The 15,085-nt window shown below is 38.5% G+C and overlaps 1 protein-coding gene across 1 annotated transcript in view; it reads right to left on the bottom strand.

The window, feature by feature from the left end:
• Positions 1-15,085, bottom strand: part of MAN1A1 (mannosidase alpha class 1A member 1) — a 153,349-nt gene that overhangs the window by 56,545 nt on the left and 81,719 nt on the right. The window contains exon 5 of the mRNA XM_075145743.1: positions 8,403-8,497. Within this exon, the coding sequence (XP_075001844.1) occupies positions 8,403-8,497 (95 nt within the window). The remainder of the gene's footprint in view (positions 1-8,402; positions 8,498-15,085) is intronic.

Consider the following 15,085-nt stretch of genomic DNA (forward strand, 5'->3'; position numbering starts at 1 on the left):
ACTTCTTATGGCCATTTAAAGAGTTCCCTAATGAAATATGGAGTGATGGATTTTGCAGGCAAAATCCCACAAATGTACATACATTGTATCAAATACACCAAGTGAATAATTCATAAGTGTCTTCACTATTTCTCATTTAGAAAATTCTTAGCAGAAACAATCCTAATGCAACTATTATTCTTAGATTAAGTGTTTCCCTGAGGTGATTTGAATTGTGGTGGAAGTGACCAAGAAGTACTTGTGCTCATCTTACTTATTTAATGAAACTTGAAGTCTGTAGGAATTGATTCCCTTCCCTCTGAAGGAAGCCTCTTCCAACAGTCACATTTTGTCTGGTATAAGATTATCATTTACTGGACACAGATTAAAATTAGGACATACATGACGCAAGCAATTGAAAGGGAAATGATCTTTAACCAGTGCAAAGATTAATGTGCCTGCATTCAGGTGTCGGAGTTCCCAGCACAGCCAACACGGTCCAGGAAGGGAGCTCAGTGGGCCAGGCACTAGGCATTTATGGCAGGGCAAGACAACTGCTCCTCAAGCTACTTTGTAGTGCCTGGCTCCCTAATGACCCTAACGGGAGCCAGTTCCTGCTGCGCTGGTAAAACGTATGAATGCGTCTCGTCTTGAACTCAGCCTCATCCTGCGCTTCTTTATGTACAACTCAAATATGTTTATGTAGAACTCAAATATGTTTGGCAACTCAATACTAAGGGTTCCCTTGCATCTCCTAGGCAGCGGGAAAGTACATCATACCAGTAACTCCTAATTATCTGCCAACATCGAGGTGATAGCAGCAGTTATCCAGCTAAAGCAAGAGCACAAGCATCACCACATCTATATACTAATTCATAAAATCCTATTTTCAATAAATGCAATTTCAAAATTTTGCAGGCAGATTTCTTTGGGGAGCAAGAGCAGTTTTAACTATCGGGAAGCAAACTGAGGATCTGATGCAACTTCCCCACGCTCGTCACTATCCACCCTATGTCATTGTGTTTCAGCCAGGGCCTAGTTAATTTACAACCAGACTAGTAGAAAATTTGAAGTACCTGGCTGGCACATGTCACCTATTGGAACATGCCATAGGTGACCGGGGTGAACTTCCTACTCCCGATTTCTCCTATGGCAAAACACAAAATAGTGCAACCTGCTTATCCCAACTCAAATCCCCCCCCTTTCCGGCGCAGAAAACTTTCATTTCTTCTTTGTAAATAACACACAAAGAAAGCCATTTCCCATTTTTTTTAGGCCATCAAGACAAAAAATTATGATAGCTGGGGAAGATTTTGATACCCTGAGGACAGTGTCTGCTATGGAGGGGGGCAAAACCCATGAAGTGAAGACCAAAACCTTCCTGTAACCAGCTGGCTTCTGTGGGACTGTTTGTCAAAAGGTTTGTTTCGTTTTATAAAAGAACACTACCTATTGTTAGCACCACAGAGATCTATAAAGTGTTTGCAATCATACATTTTATGCTGAGGAATCACATTACTAATACCCACACAGGGTTTTACACAGATTAAGTAGTATGACAATTATGCACTTTCAAGTATTTATACTCATTTTACAGGGCACTAATAAACTGTGGGGAAAGAGTTAGTGTTTAAACTTAGAATTTGGGACTAGAATCCCTTTCCTTTGGCTATAAAGAAAGCACTTGAACTGAAAAAGATGTTTTGCAGTAGCAATAATAGGTCCCAAATCCTTCCTGCGTTATTGCCAGAGGGCAGCCTCCCACGCAAATTTAGCATTACAATATTGGATTGAAGCTGCTGTTTGAATAATACAGCTTAACATTATGGGCTATCACCAAAATGATATTATTCTCGGGTCTTTTTTTTTTTCCTGCCAAACAGATATGTTGCTTGAACTATCTCATGGAATTTTTCTGATATTTTTATAACGAGATTTTTTGCATTGCTCAATGGCAAATCAGACACCACCACAGGTCAAAAGTATCTATCCTGAAAACCGCACTGACGTGTACTGATGCCTACAATCAGAAAATCTAAATTTTAATAACACTCTCAATTTTTTAAATTTTAGGTGTGACCATGGAAGAATTATTTATGGAAACTCAAAGGAAAAAAGGAAAGCTGTTTGGTTTTTTTTAATGAAATATAATTTTACAACAGTTCATTTGATTCTTACTGAATATAAAGCACTAATCATGCGATGCAAAACTGGCTTACTCATTTCAGATGAAGCAAAGACATGGCAAGCAATTTGCTTACTGTGGTGTTCTAACATGTTCTAAAACAAGGAAACTGCTAATGAGATGACCTATAACATGGTGATATCAAAATGCCCCAAACACAAAACTATTTTTCAAGTTTATTTTGCATCCAGTACTGACTCAAGAAATGTAAACTTGTTTATGAATGATGCAATGAACCAGTGGGTTAACCAGCACCTGAAATGGCAGTGCTGAAAAAAATGTACCCTTTGCTGAAATCATCTTTGTCACTAGTTACGTATAAATTAGGATGGAATTCATTTCCTCAACTCAAAAAGCTAGTTCTTTCAATTATTTGCCTAAGGTCTTCTTTAGTCAATGGAAAGAGATCGGTATCTCTAGAAGGCAAATCATTCTATGCCAAAACATATGTTTAACACCAGACAAATAATTTTTAGATAGGTAAAGTTCATCTCTTTGCATCCAGTGCTAATACAAATCCACACTCTGATCCAAACGCCTGAAGGAAAAAGTCTGGTTTCAGTTGGTCTGTTTTGCTACAGTGGGAAATCTCAGTGTTTAACTCAATATCCAAATCCTTTTTGTTACTATTACCGCTTTAATTTATTACATCAGTGGAGCATTTGCCAAAACCACACACACAAAGCCTTTATTAAGCATGCAAACTAGACTACTTTTAGCTTTTTTTTCTTAGGTAGTTTTGATTTCTTCCTCTAAAATTATCCCCAAGTTAGACAGAAGGGATAAAATTAAAGATTCCATCTAAACACAACTTCTGCATGGTCCTACTGCACAAATGGTGCAGACAGTGTAAGTTTTTCCTCTTTAAAACCCCTTTAAAAAACAGGTTTATTTTCACCAAAGATAGTCAAATTTGAAGAATAAGCTTTATTTAACTTTGTAGTCTTTTTTTTTTAATTTCATCTAGCCACTAGAGTTAATAGTGTAAACCAGAAAATTTAAATTAGCCATCCTGATTGAATCTCTGCAAGAAAGTACTTGTTGAGTCACTAGGACAAGTGAAAGCATGAACCACTAATTCTGTTAAAGAACATAATATCATACAAACAACTCAATGCTTAGGAAAATTTTGCAAAATAATGCAATAATCACATTTCAGGCATTTCTGATAGCGTAAGTGGGGGAATTAAGCTGTCCAAAAAGCTTCACTGAATTTACGTGTTTGGATCCTTTCTTCTTTGTATTTTCAAACTTTCTCAATGCATTAAGATTCCTTTATAAACTATAAAGGAATATACTCGTAAGTGCATTGATTATGATGCTTGGAAGAAGTCCCAGAACTCAAAGAGAACCGTTCTGCTATATGCTAAAATCTTTTCTTAGGAATACTAGAGTTTTTCTAATGAGGTAGCACATTAAAGACATTTTGAAGGCCATCTCTTCCTCAAGTGATTTAGGTACATGAGACCTTAAACATGTTTCGAATTTGGGAATTACTTTGAAACTTTAAAATACTTACAAGCAAGTTCTGTTGTCTAAAGAGCAATATTTCATACCTCGGTGGTTGGTTTATCAGCCGCATTTCTTCCTAGGCGAAAGGTGCTGAGAGATAAGCTCCTTAAAATGCCCGCAACCTAAAATACTGCCAGTACTCTGAAATACCAGAGCGTGTGCCCCAGAAGATAACAACACCTGTGCCTGCGTCACCCTGGCAGACACTGTGGCATTTTCACATAAAATCCCTCTCCAAAGCAGCCAGGCTCTGTTGGGCAAGCCAGACTGGTGGGGGAGAGCCATCCTGCTTGGCACTACTGTCACAGAACAGGAATTTTAGCTGGTAGTAAAACTTAAAGCATTCAAAATAAAAAACTATGGGTGCATTTTTCCTTGTTGTTTGTTTTTTTTTTCCCAAACAACGTGAGACAAAAAGATTATTTTTGAAGCTGCACTGTGGGTGTATCTTCTTGTCCTGAATCCACGCAGTGGCTCTGAGGGCTCAGTAGCTCCAAGAAACTTTTGTTCAAACCTTGAATGCTTTGAGGCCTGGAAACGCCTGTGGCATAACTTAAATATTCTGAACAAAACGTGATAATTTAAAAAACAATAATAATTAAAAAAAAGCCGAAAACAAAAGAGGACCACCTTGCTTTAAAATCATGCTGACGACATCCCAATAGCATAAATATTGCAGTTTTGTCACTTCCATCCTCAGTTACCTACAAATGAATAACTACTTTGTTCAAACAATTTAGCAAGGCCTCTGCTATCTCACTTCATAAAGTATGTAATACTGAATTCAACTCAGGTCCACCGTTTGCATATAATCAATGCTAAAGTGTAAAAGGCAAAAAATCCTAGACTGACAGACACTGTAAACATTTTACGTTTATGTTGAGTAAATCTTATCACTCCCTGTGATTTGATTTTAATACAAATTAATCAAATTTACTTCAAGCTCCTCCTTTCTGACTTCTGTTAAGCTTCCCTGCTCTGACCCACTCAACCCATATCTCATAGCTTTTCCTTCTATACAGAACTTCCCATGGTCCTTATATCCATAAATGCTTACATTATTTACTTTCATCACTGAGCCAGGGGAACAAGCACAGTATCCCCCTTAGCCACAACAACATTTGCAAACAGGCTGGACGTCCAAAAAGCCCATTTCCAGTTTGTTATGTTTTCAGGAATAAAAATTATTTAGCCCAGTCGAAAACCTTTTCATTACAGTAAGGCATAACTATTTTTCAAAGTTTCAGCTGCACTTAAAGGTTATATGATACATTGATTCTTCATAAAAAGCCAGGCACCTTAATGCCTAACAGTATTGCTACATAGTGGCACACAAGGAATAATAAATAACCTTAAAACAACTATTCAACTGGTCAATGTCTAGAGAGCAAACGTTTTATGGAAAATGTTCTTTCATATAAGAATGCTTCTGGGTTGCTTATTAGAAAGTAGTAATGTGGTCTTATTGGAACTAGTAGTGACTAAAAAAAGATACAGGCCTGCTTTCAAAGGGGGAAAAAAGTGACATAAAGAGACAATTTCCATCCAAAAGAGAAAAAATATTGTACAGGATCTTATACTCAGAAGTTTATTCCTGACTGATCCAACAGACTAACAACAATCTGGGTTCTTCTCTGTATTTCACAGCTGGGCGTCATCCCATAAACACAAGCCCCATACAGCTTCCATTTTAATAGTTACAGGGGTAAAAAGAAATAGACACATTAAAAAGGCTACTTGATCCTGCGAACATGATGCAAGCTGGATAGTTGTTAAGATTTCTTAACTCACTAAGAGAGTTATAATTTCAGATTTTTTTATTTCTATAAATCTGAGAGGCATATTACAGAAATACACAAGCAATCTGATTGCTCAGTCATAAATTACTTGAAGTTTTTAGAGAGAAAGGGAAATGAAAATTTTAGCATGAAGGAGGCAGATTGTCACGGCTCACTGAGAAGAAAAATAAAGGATCATGAACTAGTGGTATTTTAAGAAGCTGTTATAGTTGCTGTTTTAGAAGTACTGAAGATGAAATATCTAAACAAAGGACTTGGGTGAGGGAGGAAAATAAATAAGTAAGTAAATAAACAAATAAAAGCGGCTTGGCCAGCTTGTGCTCCTTATCCCCAAAAGAAGACTCAAACCTATCTGTCAAGCCAGCACCGCTTTATACACATTCTCCCTCTGCAGCCTCCCTTTGTACCAGTGTTTTCAGCCAGAATACTCAACAAGTCTTATACAACACTGGTTACTCAAATAAGCAAGTGAGCTGTAAAAGGAACTTCAAATCTGGCAGTATAAGCAGAAGTGAAAAACAGATGCTGAAGATGAACTGAGGATGCAGAGCAATATCAAGAACATCAGAAACAGGGAAATGCAACTGAAACATTTAAAAAGAAAGAAAAGGAAATCCCAGTACAAACTACCAATCTAATTACTTCAAATGTACTTCAGAGACAAAAGGAAATTTTACAAACACACTCAAGAATTGGCTAATAATTTTAGCTGAAGAATAGTACAGTGAACTTTTTAATATATTTAAAGATAATTAGGGTTCCACAAATAGACAGTAAGTGTCCCAAGTCGTGAGGAAAGAAGCAGGATGAAGAGAAATAATGGAGAAGAGAAAGAGCACAAGACTTTAGGTGGATGCCTTTAGTATGTAAGGACACACAGACAAAAGCACATGTTTACAGAGGCACTCAAGAAGAGAGCAAGTCTGGCTATGATGATACAGGACGAGCAGAGAAAACAAACTATTTCGTGAAGAACATTTGCATAGTGAAACAAATATCCAGCTCATCTGTTAATCCAAAAATAGTCATTTAAAAATAACCACTGACACCCACAATCTATTGTGAGTGTTCTCCAATTTGAAGCATAAATCAAAATAAAATAAAATAAAATACTGATCAGAAATGAGGCTTATTAGATCTGTAATATATGCAGGCTTCAGTGGCTTAGCATTTCCTAAGCTTGGATGACAGCGTATTTGTTTACACACAGTATTATGGAAGAGTCATCTATTGAAGGTCAAATCCAGACAGATGCGCAAGGATTCAGAATGAATAACCAAGAATCCAGCGTTTAACGTAACTCTTCCTGCCATAGCAAAGGAAGTTATCTTGGCAGAGATCCTCTTCCACTTTGGTGCAAGATAAGAAATGAATCCCTTTTGTATCACTGCCTTGTAGTGTTTGTGGCTGACATTTGCAGTGCACCACAGCAGTTGTTGTGAGAAGCTAGGAACAAGATCAAAAAGACCTACCACAGAATTTGAAGTATTTGCAAAAACCATTGATAAATTTAGTAGGAATTTAAGTAAGGGCTACATATAAGACAAATTTTTAGCCTAAATACCTTAAATATGTTTACATATACTACGTAGAATAAGGTACTGTTGTGTTGCAATTACAAACGTATGCTAGGGTTTCCTACTCAGAAGTTTTTGTAACAGCTTAAAAGCAAATAACTAACAAACCTCAAGCCGTTGTGCTACTGACCTTGTGCAGAACTCATTAAAGTCTGTTAAGAAGAAATCATTAGCTTGCATGCAAGTAACCAGTCAAAGATCATCACCGGGCAGCAGTTAATCAGCCCTTTCAACAACGAGAAAGTTCAGGAGGCACAAACTCCCTCCTGCTCCTGCACACAGACATGCTTTTTGCCTCCCGCCTCACTTCTGTTTGAAAGGAAGGTGGCAGACAAGCCCGTCTGAACTGACATACGAGGGGTTTCTGTAGCACCGACTCTGAGCAGTTTACTGGGAAGCCTGAAGCAAACACAGCCAACCAAGCAAGCACGCCAATGTAGGTCCCACTCTGGGAAAAAGGTGTACCCATAAATACAGATCGAGCAGAGAACAGTGGAAGATGCTGATTGTCAAGGAAGGAATCACGCAAAAAACCACAACACGACACCAACACACGCACATGTGAAATTCTCCTTGATTCACTTTCTCGTGGTGGTGGTGCTGGGGCTTATCTGCAGTAGGAAGAAAGCTGACGTGTCCTTACGAATACACAAATATACCCCACAGGTGTAACTTCCAATACTCCTCCCCAGGCAGTGCAAAGAAAACATTTTCTTTACCAGCACAGTATCACTGCTAGCAGGCCTGAGGCAGACCAGGGAATTGCTGACATCTGTCTGGAGCCAGATACTGGTGGCCAGAGTGACTTCAGGAGAGCGTGCATCTCCTACCGCAAACACGCAGGTGTCTTCAAAGCACAACTGGCCAAAGCAAAACCACTCCTTGGGAAAGGGTGCAAAACAGCGAGTCACTTGTAGCAGATACTACTCTTTTTTCTTGATATGCTACTGAAGGACACGCTGGTATTACATTTGTGAACAGGTAAAAATATGAGTACAAAGTGGCTGGAAACTTTACCCTTTCAGAGCAGCACATGTCCTTTGGCCCTTACCCTATGTATAACACCACTAAAAACAACGGAGGACTTCAGGAAAAGTGATGAGCAACGTACTAACTGACAAAAAAGCAGCCAGTTCTGAGGTGCATAAATGTATTTCTATATGCATTCTTGTGTATAGAACGCATATCTTCTTAAATTTCCTAATTCAAACTGTAGAACCAAGGTTCTTATGTCAACTTTTACTAGCTAGAAAGACAAAAACTGTGCAGCAATTATAATAGTTCTGTGATGAAGACAGTTTCAACATAACTTTTTTATATGCTCTAGTCACCAAAAAGCAGTTGTTTTACCTCTTAATATTAAGCAATGCCCAAGGTATCCCAGTGGGAGTGTTGAAAGCAGGTAGCAATTTCTCTCCAAGCTCCACAGCCTTTTTTCGGAAAACCTGGAAGTTAAGAAGAAACAAAGTGTTGGAAAATGCATTGTTGCTCCCGCTAAATTAATTTAGATAATACCGTTATTAGCGTATAGTGTAAGTCATCTTGGCACAATGAAGCATCCCTGTTTTTTTCAGTGACGTCAAAGGAACAAAGCAGCACAACCCGTTTTCCATTGCACACAGTAACGGGAGAACTCAGCAGCAGGGTCACAGGGTGACGATGCCCAGATGACCTGCGTCTGGCACGACCAGCATCAAGCCAGAGACATCAGCGTGGTCAGATCCGCTCTGGCTTGCGCGGAGCTGCTTGGGCGCTCCCCGCCGTGCCTGCCAGGCGCTCTGGGGTCAGGGAGGGGGGCCGTTAGCCGGGCACGCTGCTGGATCCAAGCTGCTGGCAGGCAGCTCCCTACCCCCAGCAACACCTCCTCCCGGAGCTGGGGGAACGCTGCTGCAGAAACGCTGCCTTTGCTCTGTGTGAGGTTAATTAACGGTGGCTCAGCGTGCCGTGGGAACCCGGGCTGGGTCGCCATGTACCTGCCGTACCGTGAATGTGCTGCACGGACGATCTGCAGCAAAAACAACCCACTCCCTGCTCCCCCTCCAAAAAAAAAAAAAAAGAAAAATGATATTTTTGCAGCATCACAGTCTTATGGACTCAGCTGGCTTATACGCAGATGGGTATCAATGCCATGATTAAGCAAAAAATTGGAATATACAAATAACTGAGACTTAACTGGTCTTTAGCATGCAGAGAGTTTCAGATTTCATCTTAAAAACAAGAAGCGGGAAGACCCCAATTGCTTAACATGTGCCCACAAGAATGACAAACAATTTAACATCAGGAACTTTTATGTTCAGAGTAATAATTAGAAAGCTAGAACAAAGAGGATTTTGCTCTCCTTCAACTACCAGCTCAACTCAGGTTACATTAACCTGACTTTTCGAGCACTGAGTGCTCTAGTAAGAGAGTTTTTAATTAGAAACAATATTGTTCCAACTTAAATATAGAAACCTATTTAATGAGTTCAATATGGAGATGTTCAAGGCCTATTTGCTTGGAATTACACTGGGATCCTGTGCAACACAGAAAGAGATTATCCCAGGTGTAGTAGCCAAAATAGCAAAGTCACCTTCATCGTCCTCTCTTTGCAATAATGGCTCCCTTCAATTCATTTTTTTCCCCTCAGACATATTTATGATGAATTTTATTTATGTATTAGAAATCAACTTGTACATCTGATGCATCTCATGGTGTAGCCAAGAACGGTACAGCGAATTTTCAGAGAAGGAAAAAAATGCATATAAGTTTATGTGGATACATAAAGACATTTGCTAGTCAAAACACGGTAATGAAGAAATTTCTTTCCACACAAATAAAATACAATTTACAAAATCCCACTTTCTAAAAGCCACTTTGAGTAAAGGTTTTTATTATTGAAAAATACGTGATCAGAAGACAATATAAAACTCTGGGATAATCATGTTATCATAAAGAAGGTCCAGACTATCCCACAGTCTCTTCATAGGACACAGATGTCAAGATTTCTGTGACAACAGTCTAAGATTTAGAATTACAGTACAAAATATTTTGAGGGAGGTTAAGTAATTTGAAGCCAAATGATGGCTGGAGTCAGAAAATTTTTTCGAGTGGATTGTATGTGAGTGCTGGGAGAAACTTGAAGCAAGGCAGCAGGGAAAACAATTTGCTTGGAAATCCCTTCATAATCCATGTTAATTCTGACTTCCGGGTTTACCAGTTGTGCGGATTCTGCTGAGAATTAGTGATGGATTTCTGATCTTCATCCAGCACATAGTTCAGACTCCCCAAGGTTAAAACCTTGAGGGACACCCAGAAACAGTCGGTGCAGAACATAATTATCTCTTAGTAGATTTCCTTGAGAGGAGCCAGCAACAGCAGCCCCACCAGGACCACACAAGCTTTCCCCTCGTTACGCTACGCAGCCACATTTTTTCACCTTGCTCTGTTGAACCCAAACCTATGCTTTGCTCTTGCAGCACAAGAGAGGCCTCCTCAGCTTTTCACAACATATGGTGCGATCAACCCATCAGCTTACCTCAGCATCCCTGCCCTGAAACACTGAAGTGTTCGCAGGACAGTGGTTGCGATGACCCTCCCAAGCAATGGGCACACAAGGACCCCAAATTTATGTAAAGCATCTGCTGCGCAGCGTAAAACCCTATCTTTTGCCATATGTAAAGGGGGTAGATATTTTATTTTATGGAATGCGGTTAAAGGTGCCATATGTACTCTTTTTAGATGTGTATTTAAGGACAAGAGGAGATCTCCCTTTCAAAAAGAACATACATATTTAGCCATGGCAGTGGTAGCAAGGCTCGGTAACTGCTGTACCTTATAGGCTGTGTCAAAAAATATGCTTATCAAAAAATAAACACATCCGATACAAAGCAGTAAGGAAATATTGTTCCACATATGGATATGCAAGGAAAATGTAATTCACTTCTAAGGACAGTGCTCTGAACAACAACATTAGAACAGAGAGTGAAGCTGGGCGTTCTAACTTCTTTCTTGTCCAAAATGCAGCTCTTCCAATGTAGTAAATAATTTTCCTAGTAGGCAATCAGGAAAAGAGAATTAAAATTTTAGAACAAGTCTTGAGGTGAAGATGCACTTCTTGTTTACAGGAGAATTTCAACAGGTTATTACTAATGCTAGTAATTTTCCTTCCCTTTCCAAAGTTAAAAAAAAAGTCAGCTATGGATATTATCCAATTTTATCTCTAGGGCTAATTTAACATGGCTGAACAACTGACTGCTAAATCACTATCTGTTAAGTAGAACAGTATAGGCAAGAATGACAAGAATACAACAACACTGAATGACTGAACACAATAAACAGAAACTTCATGCAGCAAAATTATGCTCTTTCAGCAAGGGTAAAAGGGTGAAGATTAATAAAGGAACTACTTTATTTTTCAATTTGCAGCTTTAACAGTTAAAAAATAATAATAGGAAAAGCAGGTGCTGTAATTATTGCACACCGTCCACAATGTACAGCACATTTTTCTTGTGCAGAAACTTCTAATATTGGACCAGAAATAAATATTTTAGAGGGTAATATATTTTTTTCAGATAATAAAAGTAAATAAACAATAGAAACTTCTACTTAATATCTCTATTGCTGACATGAATTTCAACTTTTTGCCAAGGCCTAATCTCTCCCCACTATCACTCAGTAAAGTCATTTTTTGGTAAGCAAAAAGTATGACAGCCATTACTGAGATGTACAGAGTAAAGGCAGAAATGACAGAGCACAAAACCGAGAGACATTATATATAATAAAGGAAAAGACCTACAGCAAAATCTCCCATTCCAGTGGTTATCTTGAGAGGCTTGAGGACTTTTCCTGGCCTCTCCTCAGGGATGCTCAGCCAGCAGGAATGAAGGCTTACCTACACGAAGTACTCCAACTGGATCAGACCTGGCAGAAGCTGTCACGGTCCCATGCCTGCACTCACCCTTCACCCCACACTTAGTTCTCATGGTTTAAATGTTTACTTACAAGTCTAAAAGTCTATAACCACTCCCAAGACCTCCATCCCTTGCTCCACTGGTCTGTCATGTCTAGACTGCATACTCTTTAAGGAAGAGGGACTGGAGAGTTATTTCCCTGACATATCAGCTGTCCCTTCATCAGGTGATGCAATGAGTAAGCCACACCGTCATCAATCCCTTCTTTTAAATTGAGGATTCAGAGGAAAGTATTGTGGCTACCTTTAAAAGGCAACCAAACCACTAAAAATTGCACTGACATTTAGCTCAGCTAGATACTATACTACAACAAAGAAAATTATTTTAAGTGAAGCGCTGTGATTCAGGAAAGAAAATGATAATTGAAACCAGTCAGAAATACATGATCAGTATGTAACGCTATAAAGTTAGGTAGGATATTAAATGCTTTCTCAAGCATTTCTCTCTAACTAATTTTTGCCAGAAGACAGATTTTGGATGGGAGGTAATCCTTCTTTTTAAACTCAAAGTATTATTAACATTTTTTAAAAGGTTTATGTAAGATGTCTAACAAACTTGTATGATATTGATTCTCACTGTGTGAAGGTCTTATGTAAGAAAGTCTCCTCCGTGGTATAAATACACAGGCTCCTTCACACTCTGCAGTCCTACTAATAATTAAAATTAGCACTAAAGCAAATTAGATACTTACTACAGTCATATAATAGATTATACAGAAGATAGAGTTACTACATTTTCTATTGAGATCTCTGTTTATACTAGTAGGCTATGAATTGTTAGTTAAAATAACTAACTCAACGCTCAGTAAAGCAGCACCTTTGTTGTCCTTTGAGTTACCAATCTCAAGTGCCTTACAAACACAAAAGTCACACCAAACCCTGTCACCATTACTCCAAGCCAGCAATTCTTCGAACAACATATGAGTACGCAGTAACACGTAAACAAGAAATCCACCTCGCTGCTGCGCACACGCAGCTTTCCTGTCACTGTCTCTTCGTTCCACAGGCAACGCACATACCATGCCAGGGAGCAAAACATTATTTTCTCACTCCATTAGATGTTCTTAATTATTTTTGAAATGCATATAAGTATTTTTGGGTCTTCATAAGAGAGAACAAACTAACTTGGGAAGTTCCTTACCACACCAGCACTGCACAAGCTGCTAGGAGGTATGCTTTTGCACAACACCGTACCTATGCACATCGTGATTCCCAGTGCCAAGACTCATCCACTTCCCTCAGCAACAATAATCTGCAACTTTCATTCTAGTAGGACTGCTAACACTACTACTGAAAAAGGTAAGGAAAGTAACCACATTTACATATACAGTACTTCCATCAGCAGTCTTCCCACAGTAATGGTTTTTCTAATAAAAATTTCCTTATTTCTCTCACATGTGACCTTAATTCAGTGAGGCGCTCTTGCTTAGAAAAGCAGTTTGGGCATGGTTTTTTTTTTTTTTTGGTTCTGCTTACTTTGTGCCACTGATGCAAATGCAGAGATTTGGGGCATGAATTAGGACAGAGAGTTTCATCAAACTTTGGATGAAAAGAAGTTGTGAACTGAATGAACTAAGTTTTCCAAATACTCACTTAATTTAAAGCAGTTACTCACATTCTCTACACAATGTTGTGGCATGCAGATATCAAAATGTGTTTTGTGATCTTTTTTAATGGCTTTAGAGAAAAAGTCTTTTTCTTTTAAATGAGATTGTTAAAAGACGTCATACATTCAGAACTGTGTTGCTCATGTTAGAAGACCCAATCCCACAACCAGATTTTGCAGACTCTTGTGTCCATTATCAAATTTTCTTAGGGAAAACAGTGTTCCAACAGAGAAAGGAGGATGTGCCTGCGAAGATGCAACTGCAGGACTAAGACCAGACCTGTCATTTGGTGAGCGCTGGCTTTCATTATAGTGCAAGCATGTTATCTCCTCTGGATAAACAAAAACATTTCCTCTAGCTGGAATGACAAACCCCTTTGAAAATGTTAGATTACCTCATCACAGATTTAATTGCTGTTGCTAATCAGGAAAAAAAGAAAACACAGGAAACAAAGAAATATCTTAGAATTGCATATGAGGCATGTATAATTAAAAAAGAGCATAACATTGTACAATATTGTAAATTAAAGAACAGCCAGAATTCTGCCTTAAAAAGTCCTCTATACGAGGGAAAGCAGAAGTTAAATTTTAACACCAGAGGAAACAATCCTATTTTTCTTTTTTTTTTTCAATTGACAAAGACATTTTCTCCACATTTCTAATTCTGTCAAATTAAGCATTTTTCATTTTTGTTTTATGTTTACAGATAGAAACTGACAAGTCACTAAGTAAGATTTATTGCTTGCTTTCCTGTACCTGACTGCCCTTCCCAGCAGGGTAAGGAATGAATATTTCAGTGCAAAAGCAGGAAACGAGAACGGAAAAATGAATAGGGACAGGCCGCTTTGCTGCTCTTCAGAACACTGAACAAAAATCCTTTCAGCGTAACAAACGTTGATTTAGGTTTAAAGCGATCTGCTAACAAAAGAGAACTCTCTTAGAAGAACTTGTTCCAATACCTTCTTCGCCGAAAGACAATCCAGAATTTTTGCTATGTTTGCACTTGTTTTATTTCTACAATGAAAGATTAGAAATGCTACAAAAATTGTGGCACTCACACACCTGACAAACCAGAGTACTTGAAATAGCATAAGCTGAATTCTTCCACATCTTCAATACCAAGTGATACCACACTTAAGTGTCATATTATTTGAAATAATTTCCTATAACATATTTTCAGTGTTTATGACACCTGGATAAGTTACCCAGCTGCTAGCATTAATTCAGTAGCAATTACTGCTTTTACAGTTACTGTCACCTTGACACTAGAGCAGGTGGTTTTGTGTTTAATTTTATTCAGTCCTCACTTACTCCTGGCTGAGTCAAGTCAGTTATGAATTATCTGTGCCACAAGGTGAAGAGATAGTTAATAACATTTCTGGAAACAAGCGTTATAATGAGTCACCTCAGTGTGGTAACCAGTACCAACAGAAGGAGCCCAATGGACTTCATTTAGGACCTTCACAGCTGTAGCAGTAT

Source organism: Calonectris borealis, chromosome 3 (genome assembly GCF_964195595.1).
Source record: "Calonectris borealis chromosome 3, bCalBor7.hap1.2, whole genome shotgun sequence".
In the NCBI taxonomy this organism is placed as follows: domain Eukaryota; kingdom Metazoa; phylum Chordata; class Aves; order Procellariiformes; family Procellariidae; genus Calonectris; species Calonectris borealis.